The sequence below is a fragment of the Olea europaea genome, unplaced genomic scaffold, assembly GCF_002742605.1.
Source record: "Olea europaea var. sylvestris unplaced genomic scaffold, O_europaea_v1 scaffold528, whole genome shotgun sequence".
NCBI lineage: Eukaryota > Viridiplantae > Streptophyta > Magnoliopsida > Lamiales > Oleaceae > Olea > Olea europaea.
Window position 1 is genome coordinate 565340 of NW_019263600.1, and position 19845 is coordinate 585184.

The 19845-nt window shown below is 34.5% G+C and overlaps 2 protein-coding genes across 4 annotated transcripts; one reads left to right on the forward strand and one right to left on the reverse strand.

The window, feature by feature from the left end:
• Positions 1-1090: 1090 nt before the first annotated feature.
• On the reverse strand, positions 1091-7114 carry LOC111388764 (methyl-CpG-binding domain-containing protein 5-like). 3 transcript variants are annotated; one of them, XR_002701633.1, is made up of 4 exons: positions 6598-7114; positions 2235-2342; positions 1858-2156; positions 1091-1379 (listed from the first exon to the last, which is right to left on the reverse strand). XR_002701633.1 is itself a non-coding variant. In XM_023013563.1 (3 exons), exons 1-3 carry the CDS (start codon positions 6997-6999, stop codon positions 1911-1913), a joined length of 756 nt encoding a protein of 251 aa, XP_022869331.1. In that variant the 5' UTR covers positions 7000-7114; the 3' UTR covers positions 1574-1910. The 3 variants fall into 3 exon arrangements, 1 of the variants encoding a protein (XP_022869331.1); XR_002701632.1 differs by having other exon boundaries at positions 1210-1379; positions 1771-2156; XM_023013563.1 differs by lacking the exon at positions 1091-1379 and having other exon boundaries at positions 1574-2156.
• A 4763-nt stretch (positions 7115-11877) lies between these two features.
• On the forward strand, positions 11878-12336 carry LOC111388745. Its single transcript, XM_023013532.1, has one exon. The coding sequence runs from the start codon at positions 11878-11880 to the stop codon at positions 12334-12336; it is 459 nt and encodes a 152-aa protein (XP_022869300.1).
• Positions 12337-19845: the final 7509 nt, after the last annotated feature.

The following is a 19845-nucleotide window of genomic DNA, read 5'->3' on the forward strand; positions in this document are numbered from 1 at the left end:
TTATTATAAAGATAGAAAGGATGAATTTCAGATATATTTAAGAGAGTTTCGGTTTCAATGTATATCCGCAGTATATTATATGAGAAAGAAGAAGAACCAACCTGGTAAGTCCCAAGGCTGGTGCCGACAGATATCCACCTCAGGAATGATTTCGACACATTTATCAGATCCCATAAGCTTCTTTTTCAAATAATACTCTATCAATTCTTCATCTGTCGGCGAAAACCGAAACCCTGGAAATATTGATGACGCTTCTGCCACAGAAATCGTCATGGGAATTTCAGACATATTTCTTGGAAATGACCTTTCACTTCTCTCGCTCTCATCACCCATTTCTAGTTCAAGTTTATAAACGAATTCAGTCTTTTACACTCAAATTAGAAGTGGAATATACATGAGGAGTATTAAAAAGTAAAGCACGGAATCAAACTAAAACTCTTCAACAAGTTTCGTATTTGATTTGCTCTCTTTGGCTTTTCGGTTGCTTTTTAGGATGTTTGTTCGGAGGGGTCGAAAGGTGGCAGTTTGCCCGGAACGTGACGTGACAGTTCAGAGTAGACGTGTCATTTGCATGCAACGTATTGTGTGACCCGTCTAAAATATTTTATTCATTTTTCTTAAAATCAAATGTTTGATATTTATGTACAACATAGAATTGAGCCATCAGTTATTTAGGGCGTGCTCGTTACTAATTATAAGAATTGATTTTTTGATCGTTAAAAGAAAATAAATCCCCTCTATAGTGAAAAGTCAAAAATGACGATTAAAATAGTGAAATCACAATCAAAAAATCAATTTTTTTGGGTGAAAATTGCTACCTAGCGAGAGCTATGTTTAGAAAAGAGTTTAACACCCATCTTTATAAGCTAAGATGTGAGTGTAATGAATTTCATCCGAAGCAACATTTTTGTTTGCCCGCCACCCTCCATGGTAAGGAATAATCCGTGAGTCAAGAGCTAAATACAAAGTATCTAGTGATTCAAAACTTTAGTTTTCACCATCAAGAACGACGGGCTCCACCACACACCATCATTATCCACCAAAAGTACACACTTCACATTCTCAAATAGAGTTCACTATCATCATGATGTTATTTAATTTCACCGGTACTTATTACCAGTCTATTTGATATTGAACTTTAACATAGTTGCATAATTCACATAAAATACAGAACCATCACTCATTGCAAAGCAGTTTACTCAGTCCTAATGGACAACATAACCTTGTAATACTAAAATTTTATTCAGTTATTTTGTAAACATAGTGATCACATCTCCAAACATTATAGGGAACAAGAGTACTTAAACAACCCAATCATACTAATAGCTCATAAATTGGTGCATCGATAGAGGTTTTCTTTTGCCTTGATTTTGTTCAACCTGCAACAAAAGCAAAAAGATATCGACAAGAAGATCTTACATTTTGGAGGAAACTGAAACTAAAGGCTCAAGAAAACCAGGATATTGATGCTATATTGACTCAAATCTTTGGTTTAATAGGCCTAAATTTAATTTTCGTCCATCTTAAGCAGCATGCATAGTAGGAAAATGAGTTCCTCCTAACTAATATATGATGAATAAATAAAACTTCTGTCTACATAAACCAAACTGTTTCATTCAAACTCAGTCCATTTATTTTTAAAAATCCAGAGACAGGCGACTACATTAAACAGTTTTAAAAAAGCAGTTTTCCGAAAGTCTATAAATAAAAAGAACCCCCAATCTGTATAACCCCATCCTAACTCCTAATTTAAGAAGAGGTGCGACTAACCAATATAAAACAATATCAAAAGCCGCTGTTTGGTGAAACTGAAAACCTCTGTACGAGCTAACTGCAGGAAAACAAAGAATCCACTACCATAAGTTCCAGGCCCAGTCCCCATCATATGGCAAATCAGAACAAAATTGCCTTCAGTTAGAAGACCGTTCATTTGCTTTCGATTGAGTGACATGTTGAAATGCAGTAGCCCACTCGCGTTGGCGAGATTCAGCCACCCGTTTATTGTCAACCTTGGCAGTCCATGTCTCTTCAGGAGCATTTGTGCAGATCCAGCTGACAGCACTTGGCGGATTCTCGAAGTCAAACTTCAATGCCTCAGACTTCTTGCGTTTGGAGGCTGACTTTTTAGGTTTTTTGCTCTCAGGACTCTTAGAAGGCTGCAGAAAAAAATTGTTACATTGTTGAATATGTAGAAATAGTTAAATGACCCAATTAAGAAAATCATTTATACTGACGGTAGCTTCTCCATCATTTGGCTTTCTCTTTATCTTATTTCCCGTTTCCAAAAAGTGCATCACTTCGTTCTTTGAACGGAATTTCTTTCCTGATGGATCTCTGTAATACTGCAGAATGCAGAAAATACTGTCACGTCTAAAGCATTATTTGATTCTGTTTAATTAGTAATGCAAGTCAAACAGTGCCACCAGAATGAAGAAACCTGATTGAATAAAAGTAATTCACCCCAAGTATTAGAAAACATGTACATGATACGAAATCATTATGCAAGGAACACAGACCAAAAATTGAATTTAACTATCCAATAATAAATTGAACATTATACTGCATCAGAATTCCATTGTCTGTTTTTCCCATAAAGTGTGCATTTATATTGCCCACAACACAGGAAGAAGCTTCAGACATTAAATATTGTTCTTTTTTAACATTTCACAACCTTATCATTTATACGTATTCATTAGAAAGTGGTGTGGCAATTGAAATACTATTATGCCCTTCAAGAGCAAACGAATTTGAAATTTTGTACAATGACACATTTGTAGCCTCCAATCAACAAGACCAAGAAAAAGCAGTAGAGACAAGATAAAAAAGACAAAACAGGGTAGGCATGATATCAGCTCTCATAAATTTGAGTATCAGCTCTAATTAATCTGAGTTCCAAGAATAAAGAGATAAAAATTACACAAGACTAAAGGGAGAATGGAAGGACAAATATTTTTAAGCTTCAACTTCAAGGAGGTAAGTAATCTGCAACTGAACTACCACATATCCCCATAACTATTGAGAGAGAGAGAGCAGCCCTATACTCATAACTCGTAAGAAAATTATCCAATGGCAAGAGCAGCCAAATTTCTCAACAATGGTCTTAAATGTGCTTACTAGAATTATTTTATTTCATATTGTAGCAATGCAAAAAGAGGAGAAATTACAGATCACTATTATGGAACTCAGTAAACATCGCATCATCAGCCATATTATGAACTTACATCCTGCACCAGTTTGACCGATTTGCAAGAAAATCAATCACGATGAACATGTAAGTCTAAGATAAAGAAAAATCTCAAGCCATGTTATAAACTTTTCATTATGGTTCCCAGAAAATGTCCATAATGAAAAACCTACAAATAGTTTGTTTGGAAAGAGAAAATTCAACATATGACCATAAGATACAGAAAAATCTCAAAGCAATGTTATAACCACATTATAAACTTTTCATCATGGTTCCCAGAAAATGTCTGTAATGAAAAAACTACAGATAATTTGTTTGGAAAGACCAAATCCAACATAATCATCTATGCTAAAGTCTATCTACATTTATTTTTTGAACCTAATAGAATGTAAAATACATGTTAAACAAGATAGAATAAGAGATTAAAAAGAAGGGGTGAAGGATTTGCAGCCTTTTCAAATGCCCAACTCAATTTTAACTAATGCCTATCTAAGGTCACCTACATGAATCCCCTTCTTCTACCAACTCAATTCAGGTTCATAAACAAAGAATTGAATCATTTTCAGTTAACTCTACGAAGGTTTAGATTCAAATGTTTCTCTAGGTCTACCATTTAAACTAGTTTTATCAATTTTCTAGCTCGTGTAAATACTATTAGGACAACATTTACCAGTGTGTGTCAACGTACTGTAGAAATTGGTTTACATTCATCAATCTAATATCAACATGTGTCTGGTACATTACCATAGCAAAACATGTGCCATGAGTACTTGTATCTCTGTATAGAAGTGTTCATCGGAGCAGTGAACGGGTTTTACCAGTCAAATTCCATAGGGGTGGCAAAGATATGGGCTGTACAGAAATCCCATAAAACAAAAGACAAAAGTATACACGGTTACAAAATGAAGATTTATACAATAATGTCATTGTAGAATGGTTTTCCAAGTTAAAAACAGTCAAATTTTATAAACCAACCTAATTTTATTTTGTCATACTAGTGTATAAGGGCTAAGCAATTACTCAAAATCTTGATTATGGACCCTTACATTTCACAGAAAACCTTAAAAATTTAGAATAAGGATAAAAATCAAATTCTTTTCCGAGTTCTCCCTTTATGGTGTTCAAACTCAAAGTGCCACCATTTATCTAGTCTACTATTTTTATTTTTTATTTTTGCATAGCAGTAATTAGTTGTAACAACAATCATTACCTTTTATTTATCAAAAGAGTATCCTGTACTATTTCATATTTAGGAAGCACAATACCCCTTTGATATTACCCATCACTATTAGATATTTGAACACTCTATTTAGTGCATGTTAAAAACAGCAGGAGATGCCGAAACATGAGAGAACTCATTCTAAATTCTAGATTGGGCAAAAAATGGGGAAAACCCGAACCCATGGGCCCCAACCCAGGCGCCCAGTCAGCTTGGCAGGTTGGGTTACTTGCCCCCTACTCTGGTTTGGGGGTTGGGTGGGGGGAGATAGGGACCCCGACCCATTTTGTATTATTTAAAAATAAAAATTGAAAAGAATGTGGAATTTGGGATTTGTCGAAAGTAAGATAGTACAGTATGGTGGCCTTTCCACTAATCATATGGAAGCATCTTTATGCAATATATATAAAAGGGATTCGAATAATAACTTAAAAAATTCAGTGACCATGGAGAAACATTATAAATTTCAACGATCATTTAGTAACACGAGAAAAAAGTGCTGACCATTTAGAAACATGATTTGTCTAGTTGGATGTCAGAAACCTCTTTGATGGAATCACTTAAAGTGGTGGATGGGTATCACTTTCAACAGCTCAATAAACATGAGAAACAATGTAAAGTTCGATGACGTTCTAGTAATGCTGGCAAAGTTTAGTGACCAATAAAATAATTAACTCGTTTATATTATACAGATACCATCAATCTGCCTATTCAACTTAAATGCAAACTAGGACTGGAACTTTATCATCTCCTCTAATAGATTTTGAATCAAAGAATACTGGATTCTAATGGAACATCTCATACGTTGTCTGTGCTCTTCATTATCCATTCACTTGGCAATTTTTCAACTATGAGATTGGAGAAAAGGAGGATCTAAGAAAATAAATGACAAACTTCAAGGCCAAAGAAAGGAAGATAATGTAGGGCTTATTTGGGACAGTTTTTGCTTTTTCGTTGTTGTTGAAGATTTTCTTAAGATGGACACAATGTCCTCTTATCCTAAAAAACCTGCAGCTTCAGCCTTGACAAGGCGGTGCCCGACCAATTGAACTACAATCCCAAGGAAATAAGGGATATAGTAGAAAATTTTATCTTCGTATTTCGTATGGGGTATTTCAAAAGGATGAGGGGGTTATACCATCTCATAGTAGATTGCGAATTATTGGGGTGAGCTGGATTTGCAAGCCCTCTCATATAGAGATTTTTTTTTCTTTCAATCATATTTCGATTGTTATTACGATATATAAGGACAAATACTACAAAGAGTATTACACCATTGATAGTGAAATATTGATTGCTTGTTGATCCCGTGAATTACGTGACAGTAGGATACTCCAAATTTGGGGTCAAAGAGTTTTAGATAAACTTATTGAATTTACGTACTTCTTGTGCCCTCGAACCAGATGTGGCAGCCATTCACATTTTTAAAGGAACTGACAAATTTTGAAGGAACGTTGTACATAATGCTAAAATGAACATTGCAAAAACATCTATCAAGTAAACTAAAGAGATATTAAAAATAAAAATAAAAAAAGTCGTGCTTGAACAAAAACACATAAACAACTCGGATGATACTTGGCCCCCGTTTGGTCCCCATTAAAATTATAATTCATTTTTTTATCTCTTCTTTTCAATCACAAATTCTTCAATAAAATAATATTACACTTAATCCCAAAATTTTTTCTTCTTTTGCAACCACACATTCTTAAAAAAATGCTATTCCAACCATTAAAATTTCAAATAATGGAAGCTAAACAGCGGCTTAATTTACATAAGTTGTGTTTTAAATACTGAAGTGCAATCATTGTCTCATTTGATAAATAGCATTATATTTTAATAGAACTTATGTTTGGAGGACATCAAATTTTTCAGGACAATGATTTTATTTTATTTATTTATTATTATTATTATTTTTTTTTTTGAAAAAACCTTAATTCTCAATCCATCTCCGCTGGCACTCAGAATTCTCCACTTTTACTTATCAAAGCACACACACAGACTTATTCTAGAAATTACAGAGACGAAGAGAACACACAGGAAATCAAAAGTATTATCATGAAACACGTACACGATTGATAATTTAAAAACAAAAAAAAAAACAAAAAAAGAAGAAGAAGAAGAACACATAATTGATCAATTTTAATAATGTCTGTCCGCGAGTGTATATGTGTGCGAATTAGAGAGCAAGAGATACCCGATCGATGCTTCCAGCGGTGGCTCCAGAGGAGCGGACCCTCAAGTCTATCGTCCAGGTCTCGGGCAACCAGCTCGGCCTTTTTGACATCTCCTCCAGGTTTCTCTTCATGGGCGGCCTAGTCGACCCAGCCGAGCCATCAGCAGGGGCAGCCACCGAAATCGGCTCCGCAGCAATGCCAGAGCCCGATCCTTGCTCATCCTCGGAAGTTGGTTGATGCTGCTCGTTTGGCGGCGTCACCGGTTCAGCCTCATTTTGGCCGGCGTCAATGAAAGAGCCAGAATCTAGCAGCGGGTCGGGTAGGATTACGTCTCCTATATCATTATTAGGGTCGAACGGAATCGGGTTCGCGGCCAAGTCTTGGGTTGGAACTGGAGAAGAAGGGCTTTCGTTTTCTGACATCGGAATTAAAACGGGAAGAGAGAATACAGTGTTTGATTAAAATACTGCGTGAGCTGCCGCTTGAAGAAATGAAGATTAAAAAGTGAGCACTGCTTTATCGGTCTCCAACATATTATTTTAGTATCACGTTAGTCTATATTAACTATAAGGATATGAAATTGCACAATATCTCCAATAAATTATAAAAATTTATGTGAAATTACCACGTGAATCTCATATACCTAATTTATTTTAAATTAAAATTTTATTTTCATTTGGGTTAGTCCTCATAAATATAAAGAGGAATGTGTTTCACATTGACAATTTAGGAATTGGGATTGTTCTTACTAAGGATGATTTTGCTATCATAAAAAAAAGCTTAGGTCCTATTCTTTTTGCTGTTTTCAAGTCATTTTCTCTTTTTGATTTTTGAAAACAATGAAAACGTGTTCTCTTTATTGTAAAGAAAACGCAAAACGTCAAAATTGACATTTTGGACGTTTTCTGTACAAATTCCAAAAAAGGTTGAAAACGCGAAAAATAGAAGGGAGAAGCCCATTAAACCGTATCCCTTTTCTCTTCCTTCAACCATCTCTTTCTCCCTTTTTTTTGGTCGTCAGCTTCGCGTTGGGAGGCGACAAAGGTGAGTGCCAATGCCCGCGTCGGCGTGGAGAGTCGATGTTATTGTAAACAGCAGTGTCGCGACAGATTTATTTGCTTATCTCCATCTCCTCTCTCTTCCACGTTGGCTGCGCTTTGGGGGAAGGCAACGAAGGTGAGTGCCGATGCCGGCGCCAACGTGGGGAGGCGACACTGTTGTTGAATTCGTTTGCCCGTCTCCATCTCCTCTCCCTTCGAACGCCGACTGCGGTTTGGGGAAATGAAGTTCGCATGTTGATTTTGCTTGATTTGGTGGTGGTATGATTGATTGTGGTTGTGGTGGTGTTGATTTGGATGTTGATTTTTGTTTTTGAGTTTCTCCCATTTCTTCTTCGTTTTCTGCGTTTCTCCCTTCTCTACTCCAACCATTACATGTTGTTGATTTTGGTAGATTTTAGCAGTGGTTGATGGTGATGACGGTGGCAATGGTTGATGGTTCATGGTGGTGTTGATTTTGGAGGTGGCAGTGATTATTTTGGTTGATGATTCATGGTGGTGGTGGTGGTGGTGGTGGTGGTGATGTTGATGGTTTATGGTGGTGGCAATGGTTGATGGTTCATGGTAGTGATGGCGGTGGCAATGATTGATGGTTAATGGTGGTGGTGGGGTGTTGATTTTGGCGGTGGCGGTGGTTGATTTTGGTTGATGGCTCTTTGTGGTGGAGTTGGTTTAAGCAGTGGTTGATGGTGGTGGTGATGGTAGCAATGGTTCATGGTTCATGGTGGTGATGATTTTGGTTGGCAGTGGTGACGTGGTGGTGGTGACATTCTCAAAATTTCAAAGAAAATGTTTTTTTCATTTTTGTGTTTTGAGAAACAATTTTGTAGAATGACAAGAAGAATGTATTTTCAACAATTTCAAAACAAACACTTAAAACACAAAATTCAAATTGAATTCAAAACTCAAAAATACAAAACCAAAATACAAAAAGAACATGGCTTTAGTGTCTAATTTGTTTGTTTTCAAATGTTTAGGTCCAACTTGATATTAGTTTAATAGGTTGGAGACCAAATATAAATTTTTCCCAAATTTTTGTGTGTGTGTCCCCCCTTCCCCCTCTCTCTCTCTCTCTCTCTCTCTCTCTCTCTTATATTTCAATTAATTAGGACAAAATATTTACAAGAAAAGGGATTAGACTTATTAGTTATTATAGCTTTGCAGATATGGGGTTGTACATTTTTGTATCATATCTTTCATCCTTTTCATTTTGAGCCTTTCTTCATCTTTTTAAGACCCCTTGAAATTAAAATTAATTTTTTAGTAAATTTTGATAGAAACTAATGAAATATATGATTGAAAAGTTGCAAGACACATAAAATAAATGTTAAAATAAATTCTCGACTTCAATTTAAATTAAAATCTAGATTTTAATCGATACCAAAGTATATTTTGTAATAATATATAGGCCCCATTTGGTATCCATTTTTTTCAAAATGTATTTTTCTCTCTCTTCTTTTCAATCATACATTCTTTATTAAAATAATATTACATATAAATAAAAAAAAATCTTATTTTTCAACCACACATTTTCCATCAATTTACTATTCAAAAATACATTTTTACATAAAAATGTCTTTCAAACACCCCCATAATATTGCTTATCAGGCATCAAGAAATTTCACTCCAGTCAAATTAGTTGCCCATCCAACATATAAATGAAGAGGCATTTTCAAGAATGTCCAATTTTAGGAGTGTGAGTTGAAAAGTGTCCTATTTTGATAATCCTTGCAAAAGTGTCCAATTTCTATATCGAATTGTCTACTTTACCCTCATGAAAAGATTAATCAATTTTATATTAATTTGGCACAATTTTTTAGAAGAGCAAATAGCTTCTATGAGAAGTCACAATAATATTGCTATTACCTAGGTGAATCCACTTGCCTACGTTTTTAATTAGATTTTAATCAATTATTCTAGAACAAATGAAGAAGAAGCAGAAATTCCATTAACACATACAAAGAAGTATATGATTTCAACTCCAAAGAAATCATTTTATTTCATGTGAAGAAATTTATTGTCGTCGAAATTTGAAGCTGATTAGGCTCTCATCATTTCTCGGTCGAAGGTATGTTTCTTTGAACTCTATTTCTTTGAAATTTCATTTTTTTATAAGTTGCATTTAGTAGTTGTTGTTATGTATGTTCAAATCTCAATTTTTTGATAAGGTATTTTTTCCCTTCAATGGACGAAATTATCCAAACACCAAGTATATATTTGTTGTACCATTCATCTTAAGTAAGTTAGTTAGATAATATATTTCTGTATTTAGAATATCATTTATGATGGAATAAATACTTGCAAAAATTGTGGTTGAGTTGAAGAAGATGATAAATGCATGAAATTCCGTCATTTCATTCTTGACATTTTATAAATGTCGATAATGATAGTATAAATGTCATTCACGACATTTATAAACGTCAAGAATGATATTTATACTATCATTCTCGATACTGTCAAATGTTGACACTAATATTAAAAACTTGACTAAGTTGGGAAAATTTCGTGTATAGCGTTTCACATATTGCATGCAGGTAGCATCTTCGTTTTTGATTTTCGTTAGTGGTTGACATATTGTTGTTTATGACATGCAGTTATGGGAGATATTAAGAGATTTCTTGTCTCGTATGGTGGTAAATTCATCAACATGGACGACGGGTGAAAGTGGTTAGGAAACGGAACAACATCAGTTGTTGTTCGACATGATATTACATATGAAGAGTTTGTACATAAATTATTCGAGAAACTGAATGTTGACAGAATGAAGTTCCGAATTCAATTGAAATTTACAGTTCCGAACATGAATATACCCCCTGCTGATGTAGCCGACGATGATGATTTGCAATGGTTTATATCTGTTTAGACAGAAGTGGCGTTGTGTGTAATTGCAGATGAATATAATGCTGGAGAGCATGAACTACATGTCGGAGTTGAGCCTTTGTCACCAATAGAAGATGCATTGTGTGGACACGACAAAGTCGGTATGTCCGAACTACAAGAGCCGCGAACGGTTGATAACACAGATGAAGGCTTAGGTGAAGGGAATTTGTTTATTCAAAATGCAATTGAGTCGATTGATGAAGAGGACATTGTGGAGATCAGATATTCTTTAGCAAGCAACAGTTACACACAATGCTTCAACTTAAGGCTTTGAAACGGAAGTTTCATTTCAAGGTTAAAAAGTCGAATCCTAGATCTCTTATTGTGTGTTGTGTTGATACTACATGTCATTGCCAAGTGCGAGCTTCTAAGATAAAAACTTCAGAAATAGTTAAGATTCGAGAATACATACCTGAGCACACATGTTCTCTAGACGTTCGACGAAATGCACAAATTCACATAACGAGTACAGTAATTGGGCAGCACATAATGCGAAGGTTGGACGATGCAAACCAATCATACGTTCTTAGGGGTATTATTGGAGATATGGAATGTGAGTTTGGTGTACGAATTACCTACAACAAAGCGTGGAGGGCTAAAGAGAAGGGACTTCGATTTCTTCGTGGTACACCCGAAGAAAGTTTTTAGGAATTGCCATCATATTGTCACGTGTTAATCGAGAAAAATCCAAGAACTATTACAGACATTGAACTCGACTCGAATAATAGGTTTTTTTACTTCTTCTTAGCGTTCGGGCCTAGTATACGTGGTTTTCGAGAGTACATGAGGCCAGTAATTTGTGTTGATGGAAGTCATTTGAAGGGTCAATATAAAGGAACACTACTAGTAGCTGCAACGCAAGATGCTAACCTACAAATATATCATCTAGCTTGGAGTGTTGTCGATGGGAAAACAAATGCATCGTGATATTGGTTCTTTGCGAAGTTGAAAGATGTCGTTGATGATTTAAACTAGCTAGTGTTTATGTCGGACAGGAAGAAGAGTATTAAGCGGACAATTACGAGGTTGTTCCCACTTACTTACCACGATGTCTGCATCTGGCATATTGAGAAAAATCTTATTACTAAGTATAGCAGTAGCAATGTCATATTCTTGTTCAAGCGGGCAACGCTAGCATACCGCGTATCGAAATTTGATCAGTTCATGACACATATAAGAACCATTCGACCGTCAATGACATCTTACTTGGAATGTGCCGGTATATCCACCTGGTCACGGTCAAATTTTGTTGGTAAACGGTACAACGTTATGACGAATAACATTGCGGAGTCACTGAATTCAGTCCTAAGGCGACAATGAAGTTTCCCTATAACCTCGTTGGTCGAAAATATTACGTCATTGATGCAACGATGGTTCTACGAGAGGAAAAGTGCATCCACGAAATGTAGTACGACTGTGACACCAAAAATTGATGATGAATTGAGAAAATCATTGGATGCCAGTGCAACTTTACCAGTACGAAATTTGGACGAATTCGTTTTTGAGGTAGGTATAGCTACCAAACTTTGTACTATCGACTTTATAGGTAACACATGTTCATGTCGAGAGTTTCAGATACGACAAATCCCATGTTCACATGCATCTCGAGCTGCTTGCGCAAAAGAAAAATCATTGTATGATTTGTGCTCCCCTTACTACACCACAGAATGTTGGCGAGCTGCGTACAATGAAGTTTTTCACCCCGTCGGCCGAGAGTCAGATTGGATTGTTCCTCAGTCTATTCGTTATGTCAAAGTTTTGCCCCCGAATATACGTAGAACTAGGTCAACCTCCTACCCAACGTCAACGGTCAAGAACTGAAAGGTCGACTTTGACACGAAAATCTGATCGATGTGGGGGTTTTGGACATAACAGGCAAACATGTCAGAATTCGACACTTTAAGTGACACGTATACTTGAATGACACTGTGTATTCCGATCGTCAAATGCCCTGATAACATGGATTATCAATGTTTTGAATATATTTTTTTGTATTACTTGTTTTCTATCTTAGTTGTTCATCTCATATTTTGAATGTTGTTGAATATATTTTTGACTTTTACTTCTTCCTGTTTCTTTTTTCATTCTCTCTTCATAGCACTTATTTGCAATTGCTTATTCTAAAATTAAGTTTGTAATACATTTTGAATCCTTTATATGGATTCATCCCCTTTTTTGTGATTTTTTTCTTATATTATCCTTGTCGTTCAAAATTTTATAGCGCACGAACAGGAAAATTCGTATGAGCATTTCACTAAATACAAACAACATTTAATTTTAGAATGTCGTAATGGATACAAACAAGAAAGCTCAGGTTTCGGGTATAACTACAAACAAGGGAAATGGTGATCACATATATTCTTATGAGCATTTCATTATGATATCATTTCGTTCATCATATAAGTGAACAATCATATATCTAATTCATCACTAGGATTTTCTTAGTCATTGTAAATATAATGTGGTAATGAATACAAAAGAAACTCATGAATGACTCGTTCTCCTAAGTCATTGGAGTAGACAAAATGGTAATCACAACAAAATGAAATCATAACTCCAATGCATGTTGTAGACAACTATTATACAAAATGGTGATCACCTAAAAAAAATCCATCACTTATATGGATTTTATAGCACTAGTATATGTACGTAAACATTTCACTTACGATGATTGCATCTTCTACATATCCTCCACCACGGACAAAGAGGACATATCACCGTGATACTCCTTGTCAGAGCTTATGATGATCACATCTTCATTTTCGACGGGAACTGCTCCAACATTTTCATCCAACAACACATGATGTACTTCCGATTGGACCTTAACTGGGACGATCTCACGATATACTTGAATTGGTTCAATTTCGTCGATTAGATTCGGAAAAGGAATGGGTTGAAGGCAAACTCTACGATGGCCATTCGAAGGTTGACGAACATATGGAACAAAAACATTGCTTTCATCATCCGAGTCCGAGTCTATGATGATCGGACAACCCGACGAGGTCAAAAGTGATAATAACATCAATAAAAGGAGTATGTTGAGTTGATAAAGACATAATCAATCGAAAAACTAACTAGTGCTATGAATTCGTTAAATTCTCATCTGTGCATATTCAAGTAAAGTCAAGCATTTTATAGTGGAGAAACACTTGTCTGTTGAATGCATGAGAAGATATCTCACCAACCAATATAGTTGAAGTTATTCATGATGATTATTTTATAGCTTTTTTCACATCAATAAGGTTGAGAATGTACGTGTGCTTGGCATACCAACTTTAATTGTTATAGTAATTATAAACCTACTTGCTACAGTTTTTACAGTTAATATTCCAATTCGTTGCCTTCACTCTTCATTAAAATTGGTTAGATCATATTTATCTTGACATTTGATGCCGTTCTCACCATTTGGAACATCGTTATCGACATTAAATAGCTGTTAATCTCGACACTTGACATTACAGTTTTCTAGAACGACACTTAGACCAAAAGAGGAGATTTCTCTACATTTCAACGATTTTCTGACATTTGATATGTCTTTCTTGACATTAGATAGCTGTGAATCTCGACGCTTGATATTTCATTTGTCTAGAATGACAGTTTGAGAACATATTACATACCATCATATAAACCAAAATATGTAAACCATTGTGTAAACCAAAATATATATTACGTACCACCACATAAACCAAAATACATGTTACGTACCACCACATAAAGCAAAATACATATTGCGAACGATGCTATCATGAATCGGCTGATCATCAACAGTCACACAAGCAAAGTACAGCTAAGCTACTACAACTTTTTCATTATCGGGGATGAAGAAATTATTCGTTATGACAAAGATCGACCGCAATCTTTCGTCTGTATAGTGACATCCTCTCTACTGAAACTGATTCTATTGGATGCCCTAGAACGAAGCATTCTATATATTTGAGTACAAACATTATGCAATTTCGCCTGTACAAGAAATGATTTTTCGTTAGTCGAAATTAGTATATACGATAAATTAACTACTATAGTAAATAACAAGAGTTGAAATACTCATCCATTGTTTGTACATGGTAGATAAGGTATAATCTCCAGCTTCATTCGTTCATTTCTATGTTTATTTATATCTCGTCTGGTGGACAGAAGTGGACACTACAATAATCTTTGAACGAGTGTGAATGTTGCTTCTGCGTGTACCTTAATTGCATCTGGTGTGTGAACATTATTGCTGCAGTCGTATATGTGAAATTTCCATTTAGGAATATTGACCAGAAACAGATAACATTCATTACCTGGATATGAGCTTGAAATTATTAAATACTTGCATCCCATCCACGGACGACCAGCTACGGGCAATCTACCGTTGACGTAGTCTTCTAGGCGAGTTCCATCCGATTGACCTCTCTGGTTTCCCATTCGAAATTCCATTTGCCACCTCATTTGCTGAGAACACTCATTTTCAAATTGAAAGTCCAAAATTACATATTGTTTATTGACGAGAGTACAACCTTCATTAATACGATGCCTCAATAATTTCAGCTTAAGCTCAATATGCTAATTAAATAAATACATATAACATATGTTAGACATATTAACTATGAAATCAAATTGATTGTGACTGCTAACCTTCACTTACCACAATATTAAGATCCTTCGTCGGATCCATTAAAGTTCTCAACATGTTTCTTCCATAGACATTGCCACGGTCATCGTCCAAATATGCAATGTATAACATAATTTAAATTACTGTCGAATAAATCAACAGAGAATTTTTGACATTGATATAATAATGTTCAGCATTCGGACTACTCAGAATGAGTTAAATTTGTTACCTAGATTGATTTCTCGATATCCAATTTCTATTGTTTTTGTATTTTTTCATGTCGTAGTCTTCTAAGGGACTGCCTGTGAATGAAGAAAACTGTGTGTATCTCATCTTCTTTTCCCTTTCTCTTCTCCACATGTCAACACTTTCTATTGGTTGAGGTGTTGATGTCTCATGAGGTTGATCAGTAGGATTTGGACTTGCATGAAGAGGAACATCCTGCTGCATGGAACCTATAATAGCTTCCATGTTGGATTCTCAGTTAGATAATCTGTTTAGCATATTCTCATTCTTTTCATCAATGAAAGATCTGATAGAACATAAACTTGTATCAACATAAGACTGCATGTGCTCTTGTTGCTGTTGGAATAATTGTTCTTGCTTTTGGAGAATCGCCTGATAATGGGCTTCTTGTTGTTGCGATTCCTGAGCAATATGAGTGTTAAACATATTTGATAGAGAATTATCTATGTATGACTGCATACCACATTGCATGTAATCTTACAACGATTTGTTATGTTGTTCGAACAGTTGCTTTTGGCTTTCAAGGATAGCATGGTTTAGGGCTCTTGATTTTTCAACAAATTCTACCTTCAAGTTGCCACATAGACTGGACACATCTCATATCGTATGCTGCCTGTATATACCCAACATTTCTTCCATTCAGTCTTCAATTACATATCTGGAGACACCAGAAGCAGAACTAGGCCCAACTCCAGTTGAAGTTCTCGATGTACCACGACTGGTCGTTTCTTGTACACGGATGTTATCCGGTATTGGTTGTATTACATTATCTACTTCTCCATTGACAATGACATCTAATATACTATGTTCATTGTCAGCTGACAGTGAAAGACTTGTGTACCAGGGTGTTTGTAATTCTTGTTCCGTAGGCTGCAGCACTACAATGACTTCAATCTGTAATCATAACAAACTATCAAAATCCATTTATTTAATTGAACTTGTTAATAATTAAATGTGAATGTCATTCTACATTGAAAATAAAAAATTCATACATCTTCAGTATCCAAAAATTCCTTAACAATCGATTCCTTCAGTATAGTATTAGGCCTTCAATTATAGATTCGAGGAATCTGCACCGTTTTGTATTTACGGCGACCAAACTTTTGTCCAATCTGTGGAAATGTTTCATATATCCAATACTGCAACGTAATGAAAGAGAAATGTGATGTATATAATTTATTCTTTGTACAAAAAAATTATACATAATACGTCAGTAATTAGAAAAGGAACAGAATACCTGAAATGCGAGTGGATAACCTTGTAGTGCATACTTACATTCTGTTCGTTGGTTCTGTTGCGTCCTTAGTATTCTTTCCAATTGTGACTCTTTCTATGAATTTAACAAAACGAAATATGATATCGGGCCCCATGGATACGTAAGTAACTCATCAAGATGTTCAACCATGTCCAGAGTTCTATAATCAATTTATCTTGAAGTCGGTTTCAACACATACTCAACCAACATAACTAATCTCAGTTTAAATTTATCTTCTTCATCTTCACACATGTGGAAAGTTTCAAAAAGTATTCTATTGCTATTTTTTTTTATGTCATTGAAGTATTGATTTCTAAGACGATCGTTATTATAATCAATTTCTATGGATGGTTCATGATAAGGTAGTCTAGTAATGAGGAAAAATTCTTGCATGCCGAACCTAACAAGATAGTCATCTAACCGTACCCAAAGTTCATTATTTTTGCCACAATATACAAGTCTTATTATAAATTCGTGTATCAACTTACTAATAAATTGTTCTTCTTTTCTTTTGAAAATAACTCCATAAATAAATCCATAAAAATTACTACACATCAAAGAACATTGTTGATTTGCATCTATGAATTATACAAAATTTTTAACGTATTCATGATTTCGATATTGAACGATGGTAGCAGAAAACCATTGTTCTGGATAGATAACGTATTCTAAAGACATCTGCATGAATTATACAAGAATTAATATTTTTAAACATATCTAATTATTTTTTTAGGAAAGCTTGTATACTAAACATACTATAAGTAAGTGTCCAATTATTCAAGACTTAATATTTTCATTTGAATTTACACATCTAGTATACTAAAACAAAGTACTATTAATTGTAAAATTATTTAAGAATTAATATTTCCAAACAAATATAATTTTTTTTTCATGTCTTGTATACTAAAAAAAATTAAAATCAAGTGTAAAAATGTTCAAAAATTAATATTTCAAACAAATCTAATATTTTTGTTTACATATATCGTAAAACATAATAATAGTAGGGGTGAGTTTAAATTTTATTTTTTTTTAAGCATTTATGTGTGTCTCCGTGTCACGGACACATGGAGACAACTCGTCTACGGGGTCTTGTGATTAATGGAGATGATTTTTTCGACTAAATTATATTTTCGTGCCAGAAAAATATATTTTTTCGATGATATTCAACTAATTGCTAAGTAGCACAAATCTTGAACACAAATTTTGAATTACTTACCTTTTCCGATCAAATGAGCGTCTTTTTTGAGTGAATGTGAAAAAATCTTTTCAATTAAATGTCTTTGAGAGTAAATGTGAGAATGAGACTTTAATTAAAACGTGTGGAAAGTGAGTGAACGAGAGTAAGAGAATGTGACAATTAATTATATCTAAATGTGTGAATGGGAGAGTGAATGTGAGGATATTGAGTGAATGAGAAGAAGTAACTAAAAGTGTGCATGTGAGTAAATGTGAGAACCATTTTGTTGTGTCATGATAATTGAATGTTGTTAATAGATTCTGTATATAGTGAATATATTCGATTGTTGTGTTGTGATAATTGAATATTTTTCACATATTATGGATATATATCAATGGTTTCTTTACGCATCAATATTGTGACTTCTTGTGTTGCAATAATTGAAACTTTTTGATAAATTATAAATTTCTTTAATTGAATATTTGTAACTTTTTTTGTTTAATTTATGAAATTATTTTTGAAAATTATTATGTCACCCATTTTTCCTTCTTATTGTAAATAACTTTTTGTTTGATTAAAAATTCTTTTTAATTCTTTTTGTTTCATTAAAATTTTATATTGACAAAAAAAAATTAACGTTTTGTTCGATTCAAATTTTATATTGAAAAAAAAAATGTTTGATAAATTTAGTTAATTTATTAAAGCTAATCGAGTTAATCAATTTTTCTTTACATCTTATTTTTTATGTTCGAGTAGGATAATGAAAGACAGAATTTTTCTTTTGTTGTCATAGGTAAGAGCTTCAAAATATATAATTTATATTTTTTGTAACCTGAAGTTTATTTTATTTTCACATACATAATCACACATATGTTCACATATTATTGAAACAAAAATATAAGAGACGTTAACATTTATATTGAAACAATATATTTTTTGACATTTCACTCATTTCTTGACATTTGACGTGTAGTTCTCGACATTAAATGCATGCTAATCTGGACACTTGACATTACATTTGTATAGAACGATATTTTAACTTAAGTATAGTATTTCTCCACATTTCATTAGAACATTGACATCTCCTAGTCCACTATAGGAGATAATAAAGTTATAAACTATTTTCAACATACAACCTTCCGAACATGCCACTTACTTATAAACCATAAGTTTGCATCCACAAAATATTACATACCACCATATAAACAAAAATATGTAAACCACTGTGTAAATCAAAATACATTTTACGTACCTCGACATAAACCAAAATACACATTGAAAAATCACCATATAAACCAAAATATGCGAATCTCTAAATTCGAATCAACCTGAAGTTCATATCCAATCACCATTATGTGTCGTCAACCAAAATACACAGACTACGCATCCCTCTTACCCCTCTTGCGACCAGATCGGGTGTATGGCGTCTTTATGTTTGCACTAGCCTTTTTCAGCCTCAACGATCGAGGTCTACGTGTAGATGGATCAGTTGTCATCAAAGGTCCAAAAACGATGCTATCATGAACCAGCTGATCATCAACGGTTACACCAACTGTAGGTACAATGGCTGATGCCTCTTTCACAATATCATAAGCAACGTATACTGACCCAAGTACTCTAACCCCACTTCCCGACGTTATGGACACATCAGTTATATTGCAAACAATTGGTTTGGTTGCCTCTCCGACATACTGTCTGTCCGCAGAAATATTGGGAGTTAAAATATCATGTCAGGGCTCGTCTCCACCGCGATCGTCATGACCAAATCCACCATACTCAGCACCAACATTGTGTTGCCCAATTTCTATAGCAACTTCCTCAAACCTTCGTCAAAGCACATTGATCTCATCAGTGACATGATTTCTTAAACCACACACATGACCTCCCAGATCATTTTGGAGACTAGCGAATCTTATGTTCATCTCTTCCCTCAAATTGCCCATCTTGCTCTCAAATGCCTCCTGTTGTTCGTTCAAAATAGCTCTTATCTCATCTAAAGACACATGCCTTTCAATGATCGAATCCCCATGCTCTTCTTCTCTGCCTTCAACGTGATGC

Coding starts and splice junctions, on each gene's coding strand:
- LOC111388745 (XM_023013532.1), top strand. CDS start 11,878: ATGCAACGATGGTTCTACGAGAGGAAAAGTGCATCCACGAAATGTAGT.
- LOC111388764 (XM_023013563.1), bottom strand. CDS start 6,999: ATGTCAGAAAACGAAAGCCCTTCTTCTCCAGTTCCAACCCAAGACTTG. Junction 2,343..6,597: donor CCGCTGGAAGCATCGATCGG/GTATCTCTTGCT, acceptor TGCATTCTGCAG/TATTACAGAGATCCATCAGG. Junction 2,157..2,234: donor CAAATGATGGAGAAGCTACC/GTCAGTATAAAT, acceptor TTTTTTCTGCAG/CCTTCTAAGAGTCCTGAGAG.